Source organism: Sciurus vulgaris (assembly GCF_902686455.1).
Source record: "Sciurus vulgaris genome assembly, chromosome: 6".
Taxonomy (NCBI): domain Eukaryota; kingdom Metazoa; phylum Chordata; class Mammalia; order Rodentia; family Sciuridae; genus Sciurus; species Sciurus vulgaris.
Window position 1 is genome coordinate 95892397 of NC_136466.1, and position 20486 is coordinate 95912882.

The following is a 20486-nucleotide window of genomic DNA, read 5'->3' on the forward strand; positions in this document are numbered from 1 at the left end:
TGAATTTCTTAGTATTCTCTGGTAGTCAGTCTAGATAACCAATGATCATGCTAATCTCAAATCTCTTGGTTTGTCATCACAACTTTTTTCCCAATCACATACCTTGAGTTTTCATTTATTGTTTGTGATGGTGGTTTATTCAATGATATTTGATAGAGATACCCCTGCTCAATACAGACTGATAAAAGTTGAAACTAAAAATTAAACAAAAGGACACAATTTTATTTTGTAAAAATTTAATATTAAATACAGAAAAATAAACATTATAGCAACAAGTTTTGCTTGTTATAACAATTTTAAAGATACTTCACCAATAAGTATTGTGTGTGTGTGTGTGTGTGTGTGTGTCAAGCTATCTCTAAGACAATGTTTGCCTTCCTATGGAATAACTTCAGTCTCAGATCTTCAGCCAGAAAAAAAAAAAAAAAAAAAAAAATACTAGTAAAGCAATCTGCAAACCTTGTCCATTCTCACAATTAGCATACTTTAAAACTGTAAAAAAAAATGTTTCAAAGGGGGAAAGAATAGTTTAAATAAGAGATGGCCAGGGCCTCCCAGAGTAAATCCTTGCCCAAGGGTGCTGCCCTAACTATATTTAGTACTATAACTGAAGACAAATATAAAGCTAGGAAAAGAAATACCTTTGCCTTCAGTGTATTTGCCTGATTCAACTATAGAAATAAGATTTCTATAAACAAAATGGTATTTGGCTCTTATACACCAAAGGAAGTGAGAATAAAACACCTATGTTAATTATTCCCAAATGACAACTTTGCCATTACTAAAAATTTCATATAAGGTTTCTATTCTAAGTATAATAGATTGCACTTTAAAGAAGATTTATTCATGTTTCCATTTAGAATCTTTAAATCTTTTGATATGCTCTTTTAAATGAGAAGCCACATATTTGGAGTATAGCATTAAACTAATATGGGTACTCACACCCATCTTGAATTATTTGAGGAAGTATTGATATTGAAAATGATCTTTTTTCCTGAGATAATCATGTTGCAAAATTACACAAGACAATACAAATTTCCCACAAATAAAAGATGGGAAACCTGATTATGAGGAAAACATTTTTTTCTCAAAATAGTTTTTAGTCATTTTCTAACTTCTTTGTTTAGAAGGTTAAAACCAAATTTAAGATGTGATCATTTCTCTAAGGTAAGAGAATGTAAACATGGTAAATTCTGGTTAAATACTTTTTATAGGAAGTAGTTTACAAGTGGATAAACTAAGGCACAGAAAATGAAGTTCAGTGTCACGGTTGAACTTAATATTACAGTAGAAATAAAATTTAGGGTTCTGATTCTCAATAACGGGTAATACCTTCCCAAAAGGGAAAAATAAATTTTCCTCATTTCTTCTGGCAGGTAATTCTAATAAGTCTTTTTTGAAATCTATTATATGAATTTCCTTGAAAATCTTTGGCATGTTTAAGTTTTTTGAAGGCTGAGGTGTCCAGGTATTTTCTCCCCAAAATATAAAATGGCAGGGAGCTAGCTTTTAAGTTAAACAAGAAAGATTAATGACCTGAGTTCTTTCTATATATATAATGAACTATACAGCTTATTAGTCCTGTGAAACATAATAGAGGCCACTACACTTGACCAAACTCATACTCATGCATTCTGTGAAATTTATACAACCAGGATTTATGTACTTACGTATTAAACAAGATGTCCCAGTCTAATTTTTCAACAGCCCAACTATTTGAAGATGTCAGACTTATTACAGAGGGATCACTAACTCATGAAGTTAGCCCCAAATTCAAGTATTTATAATATTCATCCCAAATGAAAGTCTCTTTGTACTGGCTGAGATGTGAAATGTGAAATTTATATAGCTCAGATTGACATTTTTCCCTGCATGTATGTTTTTGATTGCAAAACCTCTAATCTCATAAGTTTGTACTTTAAGAGCCCAGGCAGGTTTAAGGAGTCATAATGTAATAGTATAGAACATAGCATGTAAATGATAATTTTCAAGTTTCTTTGTTTTTAAAGTGCTCCATGTGCTATATTAAATCAATTTTGAGTTTATAGAAATCCATTACAGCTAGTAATATTTTTACAAAAGATCAGTTAAACGAGAATAATTTGTTCAAGTATGTATGAATACATAGATTAAGAGGTGCAAATTCTTTAGGCATAATCAAATCCAAATAATACAAAAATCCACTAACATTCACAAAGAGGGATGGCAAAGTTGTTAAGGAGGAATGTCAGAGTGTCAGATAAGTTTAAAAGGTAACTAATGTGTAAACTCAAAGCAGTTATGAATATTTTAATAACATTTGTCCAACAAAATAGAAACAAAAAATATATACTCCCTATCAGAAATAAATCAAGTCTGTTCAACTGCTCAGAAGCTATATCATAAATTTCTTTTGAGAACTTTTATGGCTAATAGGTTGCTTCGTCCATGTTGTCATCACTTTCTGCACCAAAATCATCTCCATCTTCAAAATATGAATTAATGTAGTCATTTTCCTAAGTGAAATGATATATTTCTTAGTAAAATTAAAATAAATGAGTAGAAACATTGTTATTTAAAGAGTACAATGTAGACCGTTCCTTTAAGTTTGTAAGTATTAAATTTAGGTAATAAAACAGGCTTAAAAAAAGAGTGTTTGCTTTTTAAAAATCTGTAAAAGATATATTAGGTTCATACATGTCTATCTGTGGTACTTTCTTCCTCAAGGCACCACTTTCTAGTATTCTCAGGCACCAATTAATTCAGACAACATGAAGGGTTGGCCATTTCATCATAGTTGTAGGATATATCCAATTCAGTTCTCCCTAGTGGGATGATACATGGTTTAGTGAGCTAAACTACCATTTATTCTCCCAAAAGCACAGGCACTGGACCTATCATGCTAAATGAAATAAGTCAATCCCAAAAAGCCAAAGACCAAATGTTCTTTCTGATATGTGGATGCTAACACACAGTGGTGGGGAGTGGGGGGATAGACGTTCATTGGATTAGACAAAGGGGAATGAAGGGAAGGGAGGGACGATGGGAAGAGGAGAGACAGTAGAATGAATCAGACATAACTTTTCTGTGTTCACACAGGAATACACAATCAGTGTAACTCCACGTCATGTACAACCACAAGATGGAAGTTATATTCCATGTATGTAAGATATGTCAAAATACATCCTACTGTCATGTATAACTAAAAAAACAAATAAAAAATTAAAATACAAAGAGTTGTATTAAATTTTCCAAAAGTGTTGAATGCTTCAGAAAAGCCATGTGAAATAAGGGTTAAATTTTGTCTATGGTGGATTTGGTAGCAATAATTTGAGTAGCATGGAGGCAAGAGATCAGGCTAAAAGGAGCTAAATGGGGGAAAGAGTTGCATAAATGATGACAACTGAAGCAGCTTTCTGGGAGCATGAATTGGAAGGACAATGAGAGGAACATTTTATACTGGGAGATGAATGTTTTAATTTATGTGTGGAAGTGACAAGTAAAAAAGAGATGTTGAAAATAAGGAAGGGAAATGACCTGATGCTAATGGTTCCAAAAAAAGGAAGAATGATTAGCACCAAATAGGAGGAAGGGAATTTCTTCCATTGATAAAAAAGTGAAGGAGGAGGTAAGACATTGAGTTGGAAGACAGAGAATATAAAATTTAGGCTCTCAGTGGCTTCATTTTCTAAATGTAGTAACTATCACCTGCCAAGACTGCAAGAAAAAGTGGTAAAGAACGGGGAGTGAGGACAAAGATTATCTGAAATAACTGCTACAGAGAGGTGATTTAACAAGAGAAACAGAAAACATGTTAGCTGGCAAAGTGGGATTACTGTTTTTGTTTGTTTGTTTTTTGGTCCTGGGGATTGAGTTTGGGGGCGCTCAACCACTGAGCCACATCCCCAGTCCTATTTTGTATTTAATTTAGAGATAGGGTCTCACTGAGTTGCTTAGTGCCTCGCTTTTGCTGAGGCCAGCTTTGAATTTGTGATCCTCCTGCCTCAGCCTCCCAAGCTGCTGGGATTACAGGCATGCATCAGGGTGCCCAGCAGGAGTTACTGTTTTTATAGTGGCATTACTATCTGTGATTCCTCAGAAATACTCACTAGGCAGGTTTGAAGAGAAGAAGCAAAGAGTAGAAAAGATCAAAGTTTGCTTAGGGCTAAAGAGTGTACTGGGAGGCCAAAGAAAGAGAGTTATGGCAAGAGGATGAAAGGTGAGCATGGATCTAAGCTATTTAGAGAAGGAAATTAAGACAAGAACCAATAACAGGGGACTAAGGATCAGATGTATCAGCAGTCTCAATGAGAGAGTGATGAGAAGAGTGATCTGGAAAGAAAGTTGGGTCAACAGAGACATGTTTAATTTTAAATGTTTAGAATTAAAATTTATTGGGAAGAATAAAAAGAACACTCAAGAAAATTCTGACAAAGAAGGAAAGCAGGAAAGACAGGCCCTACAAATATTAACAATCAGTTTACTTCTGTTCCAGAAGTAGATCAATGGAAAAAGAGTTCAGACATATATCTAGTAAATAAGGCAATCTAATAGCAGACAGAGGCAGAGTTTTAAATCAATGAGGAAAGCAAATCATTTAACAAATGAGCTTAGCAGTCAGCTAGCCACTGGAAACAGATAAAAATCCTTACCTCTTCCTTTATATCAATAGAAATTTCAAAATAATACAAAATTTAATGCAAAATAATTAAAGCATATCATAAAGACTTTACATTTGGAGCTGCTCAAGTGAAGACAAGATTCAGAATACGGTAAAAAGAAGCTGAAATGGAATGGCTAGGCATAGTGGCATACATCTGTAATCCACCAACTTGGGAGGCTGAGGCAGGAGGATCACAAATTCAAAACTAGCCTCAGCAACTCATCGAGGCCCTAAACAACTTAATAAAACCCTGTCTCAAAATAAAAAATAAAAAAAAGCTGGGGATGTGGTTCCATTATTAAGTGCCCCATGTTCAATCCCTGGTACCAAAAAACAATGACAACAAAACCCACATTGAAACTGAATGAAGGTAAAGATGAAGGTGACCAGAATAGAGAAGAAACTCTTAGCCTAGGCTTGTTGTATGAAGTGTTGACAAAGTCGCAAAGAGGCTGTGACCAACAAACTTGATTAACTCCAGGTTTTGAAATGCACCATGTTTCTAAAAACTGGAATTGGAAATCCCAAGTCCAAAACATGGAGTCCTGACTAAGACAGATACCTAAGATTAGATCATTAATGTTCTCTGATAATGTTCACACTGTCAAGAACGTGAAACATGGTACCACTGTAAGGACTCCCTTCCAGACCTGTATTACTAAGCTCTCCACTATCTTGACTAAATTTTTGATAAATCCTTTTTTCCCCCCAAATGTTCTTTAGATGTTGATGGACCTTTATTTTATTCATTTATTTATATATGGTGCTGAGAATTGAACCCAGTGCCTCACACATGGTAGGCAAGCGCTCTACCACTGAGCCACAACCCCAGCCCTTGATAAATCTTAATTGCCATAATCTTATCAATTTCCTTAACGTATGGAAATTCAGTTTGGCATGATTATCGTTTCAGGGCTATAATAATTCTCTTGACACCAAGAAATCGATGCCAGTGACAAGAATATACTTCTGGTTCCTATCAAACTGAGTTTTGTTTACTGATTTTAATTATATACCATACATCTGATTCCTTATTAGACAATCTTTGTGGTTGGTAACTGTTACTCTCCCCAAAAAGATCTTTACCTCCTCTTGCTCTTCTTCATCATACTCCTCCTGTTCTGCAGCATCATCCTCGTCGTCGTCATCGCCTTCTTTACTTTTCTCTTTGCTTCCTTCTTTCTCCTCATTTTCCTCATCTGATCTTTCACCATCACCTCTCTTTTCCAGTTCCTGGTATTAGTGACTTTCATTAATTTATATGGAAGCACTAGACTTCAACCTCCCAGCCCAGCTGAAAGAGAATACGCCTTCCTCTAATCCCATCTTACCTCTACACCTTGGAAACCATGAACTGACCCAAGAAAGGAAGCACTGACTGTCCTATAATTACACTAGTATTTCTTTGATTTTGTAACTTAGTAACTGGATCTTAGGTAATGCTGGGTTTGTCAGCTCTAATGCACAATGCTTTATTTTTATGATTTCTATCCTACCTCTTTCTAAAATATTTAACATGATTTATAGAAAAGAAATTTCAGAATGTTATTTTGTTTCCCTTCTAACATAAAAGGAGAAAAAAGAATGTAATAGTAATATTTCATATTATCCATGTTTTAGTTTATAAGTGAGATTGCTGAAAATCATATTGAGTCATTCTGGGAGAAAGTTATCCTAATCACAAAAATGATAGAATTTCACAAGTTTTCTAGGCTGGAGGTGGGTACTGTAATAATTCCATATTAATACTCATAATGAGGGCTTTAGCTAATCTGTGGTTATTCTTAGGTAGTAATTAGAACATTTATCCATCTACAAGTACCCCACCTCTATCACAAGATGTATGCTTTGTAGATTACATAGGAACAGAAAATCTTTTATATCTGGGATGGCTACAACTTAGCTATTCCTTTATTGGTTCTTAAATATTTATTTTTAAAATCCTTTTAATTACATTCAAGTTGAATTTAAGGAAATCAAAAGCAATGAGAGGACATCATGTTGACTCAATTTCTAATCAAGCTCTCCTTTTCCTATGTATACACCCCACTAAGGCAGAACAAATAAGAACAAGGTAATAGACATGAGATGATTTATCTTGATATTATCCTTTATGTTGCCTTATGAGTTATTACTACATTGTAATGGGTGCAATTTTTCCAACTGGCAAGATTCTTAGAAAATTGCAAATAAACAAAATGTTTATAGATCTTTTAAAACATCTGTAAAATGGTATTTTGTCTTTTTTATTTTAATCAGATCATAAATAAAAAGGCCTGAAACCCTTAAGTTTGTATAGTTAAAATGGAATTGTTATACTCATTTAACTTTGTGCAAAGTACTTACTGTATCTGAATAAAATCAAGATATTAATTATTTTTTCATGATTCACAGTTATTTAAACCAGTTATATAAAAATATTTTTTAAATACAGAATATTCAAAGTGATGTAGGGACAAAAAAGTCTACAATTAGACTACTGCTATCTCAAATATCTTTAAATAAATAACTTCATCTTTCTACCACAGAGACCCAAACCAAATCCACAAAGTACTTAAGTAGATTAACAAACAGAAGATTTTTACAACTTTGTTTTAAAAAAAGTGATTCCAGAGCCACACATTTTATCTCAATACTTCCTTCTTTCTGGGTTATGGTACCAGTTTGGACTCTTCTGCTTGGTAGCTTCCATTTTCTCTTCTGTTATTTAACTACCTCAGCTTATTACAATAAATATTTAAGAATAAAAAAGAATAACACAATGTAAAATCACTTCAAAGACAGTTCATTTACATATGGAGAACTGTCCTTTCACTACACAGGCACCACATAGAGTCTCCCCGCTGTGTCATGCAGAAGTAAGAAGCTCACATGCCAGTTTATTGCAGGCTGATTATTCACGAGCTCTGACTATATGTTGCTACCTGTCCATATATGGATGTTCTATTGTAATTAGTTTGAACCTTCTTTTGCTTAACAAATGAACAATCACAGAATCATCTAGAAACAGCTTTTTTCATACTAAAGTTGCTAACTCACTGGGATATCTAGATCTAAAATTCCAGTTTTTACACTGTATCCTGGAAAAGGTATTAAATGTAAGGAATAAGGAAACAGTTTGTTCTGAGGAGAAACCACACCCAGAGATGTAGATTAATCTTCTTAACAGCTTCTTACAGTGATCATAGCAACTTTTTCCAGAAGGCTTTAAGAGCAGCCAGGACTTGTGATCAATCAATATAAGCTGGTTGGTCCTGAAATCCCATCTATCATTCCGCCACAGTGAAACCTGACAGTTAGTGCTATTCCTCTATCAATCCTCTGGCCTTTTTTCAGACATGTTATCTCTGGCTCAAGTTTGGGCCAAAAAATAAAATAGCAAAAATATGAGTTTCTGCCACCAAATAACTCTGTCAGCTTGATCCAGCAAGTGATTATGTTTACACCTTTGACTTCCTCCTCTGTAAGGAAGGAATAATAATACCTACCTCTCTTGGTTGTTACAAACTCTTAAGGTTATACTGCATGTAAAGAGCTTGTCAAAGAGCCTGGCATATAGTAAGTTCTCAAGAAGTGTTAGCTGCTATCATCATCATTATCATCATCATCATCAATGCAAAGTAAATACACACAATGACAGTGGGAGTAATTTGGTACGATCTCCAGGGAGGGTAACATGGGCAATACTTAATCATTTTACACAGTGGACAAAACAATTGACCCAACAAATCCACTTCTAGAAATCTACCCTACTCATGTGAAATGACATACTCAGCATGAACTCATTGCATCATTATTGATAATAGTGAGACACTATAAGAAACATAATGTCTAGCATTAATTGAATTAATGAGGGCACATTCTTATAGTGCAGTCAAAAAGAGAATGAGACAACTCTATACACACTGATATAGAACCAGCCCAAAGGTGTTGTGTTAAGTGATAAAATGAAGATGCAGAAGACTGGGATATACTGCTTTTTGTCATTAAAAAGGGAAATTCTGTATTTGTTATACATAAAAATATTTCTGGAAGGCTATATAAGAAACACTAATGGTCAACAGTGAGGGAAATAAATGACTGGGATGGGAGGGCAAATTTTCAGTCTATTAACATTCTGAATTTTGTATCTGTTTATGTTTTTAAAATAATATCTTAACTATTAACTAGAAGCAGGAGGATCACAAGCTTGAGGCCAGCCTGGGCAATTTAGTGAGACTGTTTCAAAATAAAATTTAAAAAGGGTTGGGGATATAACTTAATGATATAGAACACTGGATTAATTCCCCCATACTGGTGGGTGGGGTGGAGAATAAAAGTGGGGGCGGAGGGAGAAGAGAGAAGAAAAAAGATACAAAATTAAGTTCCATAAGATACACATTTTTCCTCAATAGAATCTGCTATATAGGTCATAAGACATGGGGAAAAAACATCTTAAAAAGTACACATACACTAACAGGAGAAAAAAATGAGATTTTTTTTGGAAAAACTATTTTAGACAACTTTTCATGTTTCTCTTCTCTCACAAATAATTAAAATACAAGGGCAAAATAGGAATATTGTGGAAAAGAAAGCCTGAGATAGAAGGTGAGGCAAGTTGCCAGCTAAGTGGTCAAGGACAGGAGGGATTCTCCTCCCTTCGTCCCAGTTGACAAAGTTCAAACCTTCTCATTGGCTTCCATGTGGGGCTTGCTTCTGCTAAATCCATGTTATTAAAAAGTAAGAGAAGGTCGAAACGTTAAAGTAGGAACGAATCATTTTACATTTTTTCAGTTCACTTTTATAGTAAGAAGAAAACCCTACCTCAATTTTTTTCAACACATCTGCAGTATTAGCGAGTGAAGTACCTTTGTCTGTATCTTTTGCCTTTTTGGATTTTGGGTCTGCTGAAATAAAACCACCAGTTAACATATTTTTCTATAACAGCAACTGTGATATTTTTGTGCCTTTTCATATATGAATAGCACAGCAGTATGTCATATGAAGCAGTCGCATAATTTTCAGAGCGAATTTATTTCCTCAAAGAATAAACAAAATAAACCATTGCACCTCTCCAATGTCCCATCAATAAATGATAATCACCTCGGAAGATATATTTTAAGACTATAGCCAGATGTATTTTTACTAAATACTGAAAATCTGAACTTGCAATTAGTACCATTAGGGACAAAATTGCTAAAATGTTGCTTCAGGTGGAAGTACTTTAGTACAAGGAAATGCTCCCAAAATTTTATCTACACAAGCTTCTTGTTCAGTCATCAGGATTTCATTTTAACCAAAGCAACGTTACCAGGTCTGAAAAATAAAAAAGAAGTGCAACATAAACATGCACTTGCTAATGGTAAAAGAAATGAGAAAGAGGTTTTATTCAGTGAAATAAGGAACTACCAATTACCTTTGGAGTGAAGAGTAAAATGGTTAAACTGAACACACCCAATTATATGAATCTCAAAACTCAAAGCATATAAATGAAACATTCTGATTTGGGATACATAATTTGTTTTACCCATATAAAAATACTGTATTTTAAGGCTATTCTGAAACTTCACAGAACATAGAATTATTTCACATACAGATTCTGCCGGGTACCGAAGCATTATGACAGGCTACAAAATTGTACCATTATCATCAGAAAATATTACATCTCTTTTCCAAAATCAGACTAAATACCTAAAAATTACTCATTAACAGAGGAAAGTATGGCTTAGAAAGATGTAATTTTGTTAGAGATTAACATTTAGCCTACATTTTTAGAGTGTGGAGGATGACCTATAACTGATGGACTTATAATTTACTGAGTTATACCAAATTACCCCTTTAGGAGTGACTAAGCTCAAAGCTCCCAAACATGTATTAGTGAGGTTTGCTTAAACTGAAGTGACAGATGTAATGATCTGTATCTTTCTCTGCCCTCCTTGAGGGCAAAAGCTGTTTAAAATGAACTGAGGTACAGAGTCTTGCATTTGAATGAGATCTGAATAAATATTGTAATATCAATGACAAAACCTATTAGCAAAGAATGTAACTTATATCATGAAGTCTTTTTCTCTAAGGACTTCTTATCAAATTATTTAATTTCATAATATGTAAGTCTGTTAATGGATACTATACAAATGGTCAGGTAAATATACAAATTACTAATTTCTTAACTAAAAGAGTGAGTTAGGTATTGAGTCCACTCAGCATTTTTGCTACTTATTATTTGGGTTTTATATCATGCCTAATCCTATGTGAATAACTGGGGGGAAACTATCAAATTACCAAAATTGTGGAAAGACTATTTTTGTCCCAAAATATAGCCAAGTGTACGCATATATTTGAATGTTTTGTTTGTTTGTTTCTTTCAACACCTGTCAGCTGATTCTTCAAGAAAACCTGTTTCCACCTTGGACTCTTTTGGTACTTTTTACTTTCATGTAAATCAGAAGAGGTCATCATTAAAAAAGGGAGAATACAAGCTTATCAAGAACAAAACAAAAAAAATTACATCATGTGCATAAAAAAAATTAGAGCAGAATGGGAGAGTTTTGTTGTTGTTTTGCTTTTTAACAAATGGAATCCTGTTCCGCTGGATAATTTTACTAGATTAATGTATACATAAAGCTCCAAGGATGAAGAGTCTATGATAAATATTTGAAAACATTAATTCTAAAATGGACACTTTTTTTTTTCCAGGTCTTTTAAAGTCTACTACTGATTTGTGATCAATGAGGACATCACATCGCAGGTATCTTTCAGGTACTTGTACATTATTATGAAAATATTTCCTCAATAAAAAACCAAGGATTTTTAATAGACAGTAGATAACTCTGATATCTCCATACTTCCTGTATTCATGCTAAATGTCTTATATAATAAGACTTTAAAATAAGATAGAAATACTATCTTTCAACTTTTATACGTATATGTAGATATATGTTTTTACACATATGTATATGTAAAAACTTAAATTATATCTTCAACTATGCACACTTTACTATATGTCAATTATACCTCTATAAAGAAAGGCAATGAGCATTTCCTTGCAAACCCACTGTTCTTAACCTCCCTGATTACTCCCCTTTTTCTCTCTCCGTCCTTCATACACAAATTCTCTAAAGACTCATCTATGCTAGCTGTTCCCATTTCCTAAGGTCCCACTTATTGGATTCTACCTACCCAAGTCATTTAAAAAGCTCTTCCTCAGGATACCCATGACTGACATTAAAAACATAAACTGATATTTTCCGAGCTTCATCTTACTGGACTTCTCTGCAGCATTGTTAAATCTCCATGAACACTGTTGACCACTTTCTCAATACTTTCTCAATACTCTCCCCAGTTCTTCCTCCTGTGACTCTGCTCTCTGGGTTTCACCTCTCCCTCTCTCTTTCTGCTTCTTTTCTCTGCTGATTCAGTCTCCTCTACGAGTCCATTTAATGTTGGCATTCCTCCAATCTCAGGCCCTCCTTTTTCCTAATTATGTAATTTCATCCTAGATGATTTCATCCCTTCTCACAGCTCCAGCTATCATCTCTCTGCTGATGACTACTATTTCCAACAACATAGTCAAACATTTCTATGTTTATCTCAAAGGAACCAGAAATAATACCTCTGAACCAAACTCGTGATTTTCTCTCACAACCTGATCTTTGTCCATGTCCCTCCAACCTCATCTTAGTAAACACCTTCTCATCATTCAATCTCAACTCCAATTCCTTTTCCTCGAAGAACACTTTCCATACCTCCCAATGATGGCAGTATGTTTTCATTTAATGTTTTTTTCTACATTTGACTGACAACGCCAGGAAGGCATGGATAGTGCCACGATGCTCAGTTTTATTCCTCTCAGTACAGCGTCTGACAATAGTAAAGACTCAATTATTTACTGAATGGAATTACTAAAGAAAAAAAATGTAAACATATACTTTGGTATTTTCATATACAACATAATTCTATTTTACCAGTTTCCCAATTACATAATGTTTTACTTAAAAAATGTAAAATGTTGCCAGTATAATCATCAAAAATTTTGCAGATATATAAATGAAAAATTCTACGTAATTCAAACGTTTCTCCTAGAACACCAAATTTCCAAAATTGAAGAAAGGACAACTAAACAAACAACCAAAAAAAAAAAAAATCAATAATTACTACAAAAACAAAGCTTTGACATAACAACCAAAACGCCAGACATATTTTAAGAAAAAGAATTCAAAATACTGAGCATAACTTCAGGTTGATGATTCTATGCTAACATAATTAAGCGACAACCTTCTACCTGCATTACTATTGCTAATTAATGTACCTTTTTTGCATTTTTTCCTGGGCATCATCTCTCTTGGGAGTCTTCTCCAATCTAGTGTACAAAAGAAGAAAATCATAAAAATCTCCATTTCCCCCAGAAATTAGTGGTACTGGATATGACTATTTAAAGAATATGACAGTTGCCCATTTAATGACAATAAAATTCCTTAGTATCTGACTGTATAGATTCAGCTTGAAGTATAACAAATATAGCAGACAGTGATACATTTTCTCTTATAAAGAAAAAATTGAAAGAGTGCAATAAAATTTGGTAGGTATAAAATCTTAGGATAATTTTTTGTGGATGTTAGAATTACAACTGTTTTTGTTAAATATTATTTATTATTTGACTACAGTGTTAGCATTCTCTGGTTGATAGATATTTCTTTTTTTTTGGGTGCTGGGGATCGAACCCAGGGTCTTGTGCTTATAAGGCAAGCACTCTACTAACTGAGCTATCTCCCCAGCCCCTAGATATTTCTTATGTAACTTTTTTTCCCCAAAAATTAGAACTTGTGCCCACAATACTAATACATGTGAAATGAAATAAACAATTCTAACAATTATCTGAAAACTTTAAAAATATAGGTAGTTATAGAAAAATTAATTTCCTCCAATAAATGATTTTTGTTTATATTAGCTAAAAATGGTTCCTCTACTTTTTTACTTTCTTTGAATTTTGTGGGGAAGTCGGGGAGGGAGCTACCAGTGATTGAACCCAGGAACTCACGTATGCTAGGCAAACATTCTACCACTGAGTTACCCCTCCAACCACTACTTTTAATTTTTAAGCATAAAGATAAGCAGAAATTGAAGAGATATAAAAACAGATTTAATAACACTCTGCTAATAAATAAATTGTACATTTTTATAAAAGTTAAGTCTCAAGTCATTTTCCCTGAATTAATAAATTTTGCTTTGAATCTGCTTTCATAAACTACTCATAGAAGATAATAAGTATGTAAAGACAATTATTTGAGAGATGACTACTAATGAAGTAGAAGAAATGAGAGGGATCTAAGAGTGTTTCCAGGGGGCCCCAACCTCATCAGTTTATTAACATAGAGCACTAAAATCCATGAAAATTAAAATGCTATTAATGCCATTTAGAAATTTACATAAGGGCCATTTCTATAGAACTATGGACAAAGACAAAAAGGTAGGTGAATTTAAATGAAGAAAACTTGAGTTCTAGTGTATTGGCAAGTGACCCTGATGGATCATTTCATTTCTATAGCAACTGCTTTTTATTTGCAAGATGAATGAGCTGGATGAGACCTCCCCCACAGCCCCTTCTACCCTGTATATACCCAAGGTGAAATTTTAAGTGTTGAAAAAGAACTCTTTTAGGTATGGTTCTAATGGAAAGGCATGCTGGCAACTAAAACTAGTCTATGTCTGCTTGAAAGAAAGGAAGATCCAAGGATTTGGTTTAAAATATCCCTGAAATTAGTTTTGCTTTCTCTTCAAAAGCTCTAAAATCACTCAGCAGCAAAGAAGTAAGAGTTCTTTGGTATTGCAAATTAAAACTGTGATTGTGGCTCCTGAATCTAGAAAACCCAAAAGGCTTTGGCAAGTCCTGTTTTTATAAAACTGTATTTTGAAAACTTCAACAAAAATACTTTAATTCTTCCTTGTTATGGTATCAATCTTTTCCTTAGTTTCCAAAATATTTACATTATAAATCAGTTACAGAAAATGAACCAGACTCTGTTTTCCTATGGTGAAACAGAAAATTCATCCTCAAAAAAGTATTTTAAGATCATCTGTTTTGTAATACCTGGTATCCACTCTTCTTTGTATACCTTCATATATCTTTTACTATACCTTTCAATATCTGGGGGGAAAAAAGAACAAAAAAATCCATTAGAAATATCAAAAACTTATGCCAGTCTTCTAAAATAATTGAAAACATTTGATAACATCTCTTATTTTACTTATGGAAGTTTTCTACATTTGTATATAATGTGCTTCTGAACACTTATTGAAAGTTTAATGAGAAAAACATACTTAAGAAGGTGGCAAAAAGCAGTTGAGTCAGTCAGGATAAGCAGGAATGTCAACCTTAATTCAAAGAAGCCCAGAGTTGAATGAGCAATAGGGCAGGGAGGTCTACTCAGCATTTTCTATTTTATTCTTATGACAGTAGTCTCCAGCTCCCAATCTTTAAAGCTGGGGTAACTGGGATACAGTAAGTAGTTACGTGAAGTGCCAGGCTGCCTGCTCACCTCTGGCACGTAATACACACATAATCACTTTGTTAGGCTCCTCAGTGAGCAACTTTTCACAACTCATGGGTGGAGAAGAAAAGGGTAGAAGATGGAAAGGGTGGACTCTGAGGTGTTAACTCTGTGGGGAAGAAATGGGACTGCAAGATTTCCATGCCAACTACTGAAAACCCTGGAGAGACCCTCTGAGCGTGCAAGGACCAGCAGAGAGCCGTGGCTGTGGCTCTTGCTTCTGACCTGCCCACCATGCCACAGGAACTCCCTCGATGAGGCCCTAACCCCTTCCCAGCAGTACAAGTTGGCAGGTGACTTCGCCATAAAAAGGGCATTAGAAATTTAGCCATGAAAATAATAATGTAAAAGGAGAAATGCATAAAAAAAAAAAAAAATCAAAGACCAAATCAAGGATCGAGTTTTCTTCTATATCCAGAAAATACTCCCAAGTAGTACAATTATGTATAATCAACAAAATACTTGTTAATTGTACCATGTGTTAAGAGAAAGAAAACTAAGAACAAACGAAGACCACCAGACCAGGCTTCTCTAGGTATTTAACTGACTTCCAATTAAATGCTTAATCCTGCCCTCAAAGTTCTCATTCATAAGAAGGGGTCAACATATATGAGGGGTTTATGTATTACAATTGTTACTTTTTTAGAATTTTCTCCAAAACAGAGTCAATATTTTGAAAAAATTTAAATGTTAGTATACTAAGAAAAACTGTTTTAGCCATTTATCACTTGGATCCAATGGAAGATTCTCTTTTTTTCATGTTTTTCAATATTTTTCATTTACTTCCAAAATTTACAGAAAAATAAAGAAATACTGAAAACCAAGTATTAGAACCCAGTTTAGAAGGGTCAAAGAATATGAATAAATTTCTCCAAAGAAAAGATATAAAAGAACAAAGAGCACATGACATTCTGCTCAAAATATGTCATTTGAAAAATTCAAATCAAAAGCACAATGACATATCACTTTATGCCCACAGGATGACTAGAATAAAAAAGACATTAACAGATGTGGACAAGGTGGTAGAGAAATTAAAGCCTTCATACACTGTTGATGGAAACGTAAAATGGTACAGCCACTTGAGAAAAAGTTTAACAATTCTTCAAAATGTTAAGGAGAGTTATCATTTGATCCTAAATATAAACCAAACAAATGAAAACAAATGCCTTCACAAAATTCGTACATGAATGCTCATAGAGGCATTATTCATACAGTCACAAAGAATCACTGACCAAGTGTCCATCAAGTGTTAGGTGAATAAGCAAAATGTGGTATATTCATTCATGGGATAGTATTTAGCCATAAAAAGGAAGGGGCTGGGTGCAGTGGCACAAGCCTATAACTCCAGTGAATCGGGATGCTGAGGCAGGAGAATCACAATTTGGGGCCAGCCTCAGCAACTTAGCAAGGCCCTAGGCAACTTGGTGAGACACTGTCTCAAATAAAAAATAAAATGTGTTGCAGATATGACTCAGTGAGTGGTTAAGCATGCCTGGGTTCAATCTCCAGTACCAAAAAAAAAAAAGGAAGGGAATAGCAATACATACTGTACTATGATGAACCTTGAAAATACTATGCTATGGGAAAGAAGCCAGTCACAAAAAGACACATATTATATCATTCTATTTGTATGCTCTGTCCAGAGCAGGTACATTTCCTAGAGACAGAAAGCAGATTAGTGGTAGCTATGGTCTGAAGGTAGTGGAGAATGGAGAATGTCTACTAATGGGCATGAGGTTTCTTCTCAGGATGATGAAAAGGTTGTAACATTAGAGTGGTGTTGGTTGCATATAACTCTTAGTCTGAACCAAAAATGACTACATCGTATATTTGAAAAGTGAATTTTACCTATGTGAATTACATTTCAATAAAGCTGTTTTTTTTTTCTTACGAAACTATTAGAGATTTTACTAAGAAATTAAGTACAGTAAATACAAATTTATATTTCATGTTTTACTGGTTTTTGAATGTAAATTTACTCCAAATGGACAACATTCTTTGAATGCAGTTGACTGTATCAGCTGTACATACACAAACCTACAATGCATGCATTTTGTATATTCTGATTTTAGATTTCAAATACATCTTTAATGGGTTCAAACTCGTCTTTAATTTTGGTTTTCTCCTCACACTTGCATCATCGGATTCCAGATACAAAAGTTTTTCTAATACATTCTACCTTATCATGACTGTACTTCCAATTATTTTTCTAATACTTTCAAAATCAAAATGCAATACTTTGAAAAACTTTGATGGCTCACACTTCCATTGAAGAAGGGATGGCTCAGTCATTTTGCTCCATACTTGAAAAACATTTTCATTATTAAATTTAAAATCACCACCAGATGTGGTGGCACACACTTGTAATCCCAGTGGCTAGGCAGTCTGAGGCGAGTTCAAACTAGTCTCAGCAACTTATCTAGGCCCTAAGCAACTCAGCGAGACCCTGTCTCTAAGTAAAATACAAAAAAGGGCTGCAGCTGTGGCTCAGTGGTTGAGTGCTCCTGGGTTCAATCCCCAGTAGCAAAAAAAAAAAAAAAAAAAAAAAATTATAATCATCAGTATGATCAATGCAATAAACTGTTTCATTTATCATTTTTGCTTTTGCCTTTGACTTCAGCATTTGTCTAGTTACAGTGTTGAATAATTTCTGGTGTGCAAATATCATTAAAAATAGGTCAAAAGGCATTTTAGCAAAAAGGATGTTTCAGACCCTTATTACAAAATTTTGTACATACATGACTGCATGACCAATGTGATCCTACAATATGTATAATCATAAAAATGAGATTATACTCCATTTATGTATGATCTATTAAATGTATAAATGCATTCTACTGTCATGGACAACAAATTAGAACAAATTAAAGAATTTAAAAAAGTATCATGGGATGAGCTCCTTTTCAGAATAACACATTTTAATTCTTAAAGATGTATTGTTTACTCATTGATTCTTGAATTTGAGAAAATTCATTCAAGATAGTCATCTGAAGATTCACAGTCTGATATCTTGGTCATATAATCAATTTCTCCATCATCACTAGTGCCCAGAGAGCTGGCATATATCTCTTTGCATTCATCTTCATATTCATCTAAAAATTGTGAAATATCTTCCTCTGTCAATTTTCTTCTTCTTGCCATTATGAAGAGAAAATGAAAAATTCTGAATTCTCAATTTTATTCAAAACTAAAATAGGACAAAACAACCACAATGATAGGGGTCTCCACAGGCTTCTTTTATATCTTCTTAGAAACTGATATAACAGCAGGGCACACTCCTATAATCCCAGCTACTCAGGTGGGCTGATGCAAGAGAATCTCAAATTCAATGTCAGCCTGGGCAAATTAGTGAGACTCTGTCTCACAATAAATAAAAAAGTAGAAAGTGCTGATAATAGTTCAGTAGTGGAGAGTTTGCCTACCATGCTGGGTTTGACACCCAGAACTGAAAAAGAGGGAAGGAAAAGAGAAAAAGAAAAAAAATGATGTAATACGTTAGATAAGACAATAGGAAAACTGAAGGACAGTATAATAGTGTTAATTTATTTCAATACTGCATCATCCTTTTATATAATTTAATCATTATTCCATTTTTTAAAAATTTTAAATCCTTTTCTTCAACATAATGTGGAATACTTGATGAATAACAATGGAATTATTACTATGATGATGAACTAGCAACCTGTTTCAAGATATGGGAAAAGTAAGATCAAACAGAGTCCACAGTGTAATTTTAATCTGTAGAAGAGTCCAATCAGCTGATAGGATAATGCAAAGATAAAATGTTTTTTTTTTTTTTAAAGTAAATTTCTCTTTTTTTTTGGAAGACCTCTATGAAAGAATGAAAGATATGAATATCAATCAGCACAAATAGTAGGAACTACTCAAAAAGAAACTAAAAGAAACCAGGGTCCTGTTTCTCAAGGACCCTGATGGTATATACTGAGAATTAATAAGCAAAAAAACTCATTTATTCAATGACTGACCTTGTGGCCATAATGCAGATAAATGTAAAATCCCTATTAAGCTTTTGAAGTTCTAAAAATGGCTTACAGAACCATCACTATGATCATGATCCTGTCTCTATGTCTGCAGACTTGTAGTTCAGGAACCTGAGCTGGAAAGCACTGCACCAGAAGACCTATATATTCTTGTGACTAAAATCCATTAAAATAATATTGATTGTGTTTTTACATTATAAAAATAATAAATTTCATCACAAAGAAAATACTAATCATTTCTATAATTTCACCTGAAAATGTTATAACTTTGAAGGTATCACAATAAGAACTATTATTTATGTTCTTTAACCTCTGTTCTTTAACAGATTTCAATTCCCTAATCCATCAGCCAAATGATTATCAGGAAGTCTTACAATCTCCCACCCTAATTGCTTGCACTAGTCTCTAGTGACTTAGTTCTCAATATTAGTCTATAAATCTTTTTCCTAATGCTCCCAGAGAGTGAGTGAGGGGGGAAGGTTGGTGGAGGTACAGCCATACAACACTTCATCTGGAATATGGCTCCCTTAGAAAGCTACGTACTTCTGTTTGCCTGGCCAATTGTTTTTAATCCATAGTGTATTATTTTATATATGTGTTTTTATGTACAGAAGTCCCCCTTCTATACAGTTTTGCCTCCTGGCAGTCAACCTTATCTGAAAATGTTAAATGGAAAATTCCAGAAATAAACAATTCATTTCTTAAATTGCTTGTTGCTCTGAGTAGCAAGATGAAATCTTCATGCAGTCTAGCTCTGTCCCACTCAGGACATGAATCATCCCTTTGTCCAACATACCCATATGCTACCTGCCCTTTAATCACTACATATGCTACCTGCCTTTTAATCATTTAGTAGCCATCTCCATTATCAATTATGGTATCAGTGCTTGTATATAGGTTTAGGTACTCTCTATGGTTTTAGGCATCCACTGGGAGTCTTGAAAAATACCCACCACCAGTAAAGAGGGAACTGCTATGTGTGTACATATATAAACCAATATACATACACATGGATTAATACATTGTATTAAAAACATACTTATGAATGTATATATTGTTAAAAAAAACTTTATTTTGAATCAGTATTTTTTTAAACACATTACATCAGGAAAGACAGGTAAACACCAGTATTTCAAGGAGAATTTACTTGTATCAATTTAGAAATTCTATATAAGATTTCTCCTAAAAGAAACAAAAGCAAATGATTCTGCATAGTTTTATACTTTATTGAAGAGTTAACAACAACAAAGTACCCCTTGATCCAGGTACAAGCCAACTATTCCCACACTACATTATGTTCTTAATGACCTGTTTAAA

The 20486-nt window shown here is 33.8% G+C and overlaps 1 protein-coding gene across 3 annotated transcripts in view; it reads right to left on the reverse strand.

Annotated features, from left to right (window-relative positions):
- Positions 1–283: 283 nt before the first annotated feature.
- The window catches only part of POLR3G (RNA polymerase III subunit G), a 35135-nt gene continuing 14932 nt past the window's right edge, over positions 284–20486 (reverse strand). Inside the window, exons 4-8 of one of the 3 annotated variants that reach the window (XM_079143467.1) lie at positions 14709–14765; positions 12930–12980; positions 9446–9528; positions 5729–5875; positions 284–2495 (exon numbers count right to left, since the gene is read on the reverse strand). In XM_079143467.1, the coding sequence (XP_078999593.1) occupies positions 2409–2495; positions 5729–5875; positions 9446–9528; positions 12930–12980; positions 14709–14765 (425 nt within the window). In that variant the 3' untranslated portion in view covers positions 284–2408. The remainder of the gene's footprint in view (positions 2496–5728; positions 5876–9445; positions 9529–12929; positions 12981–14708; positions 14766–20486) is intronic. The other 2 variants (XM_079143468.1, XM_079143466.1) reach the window with 2 other exon arrangements.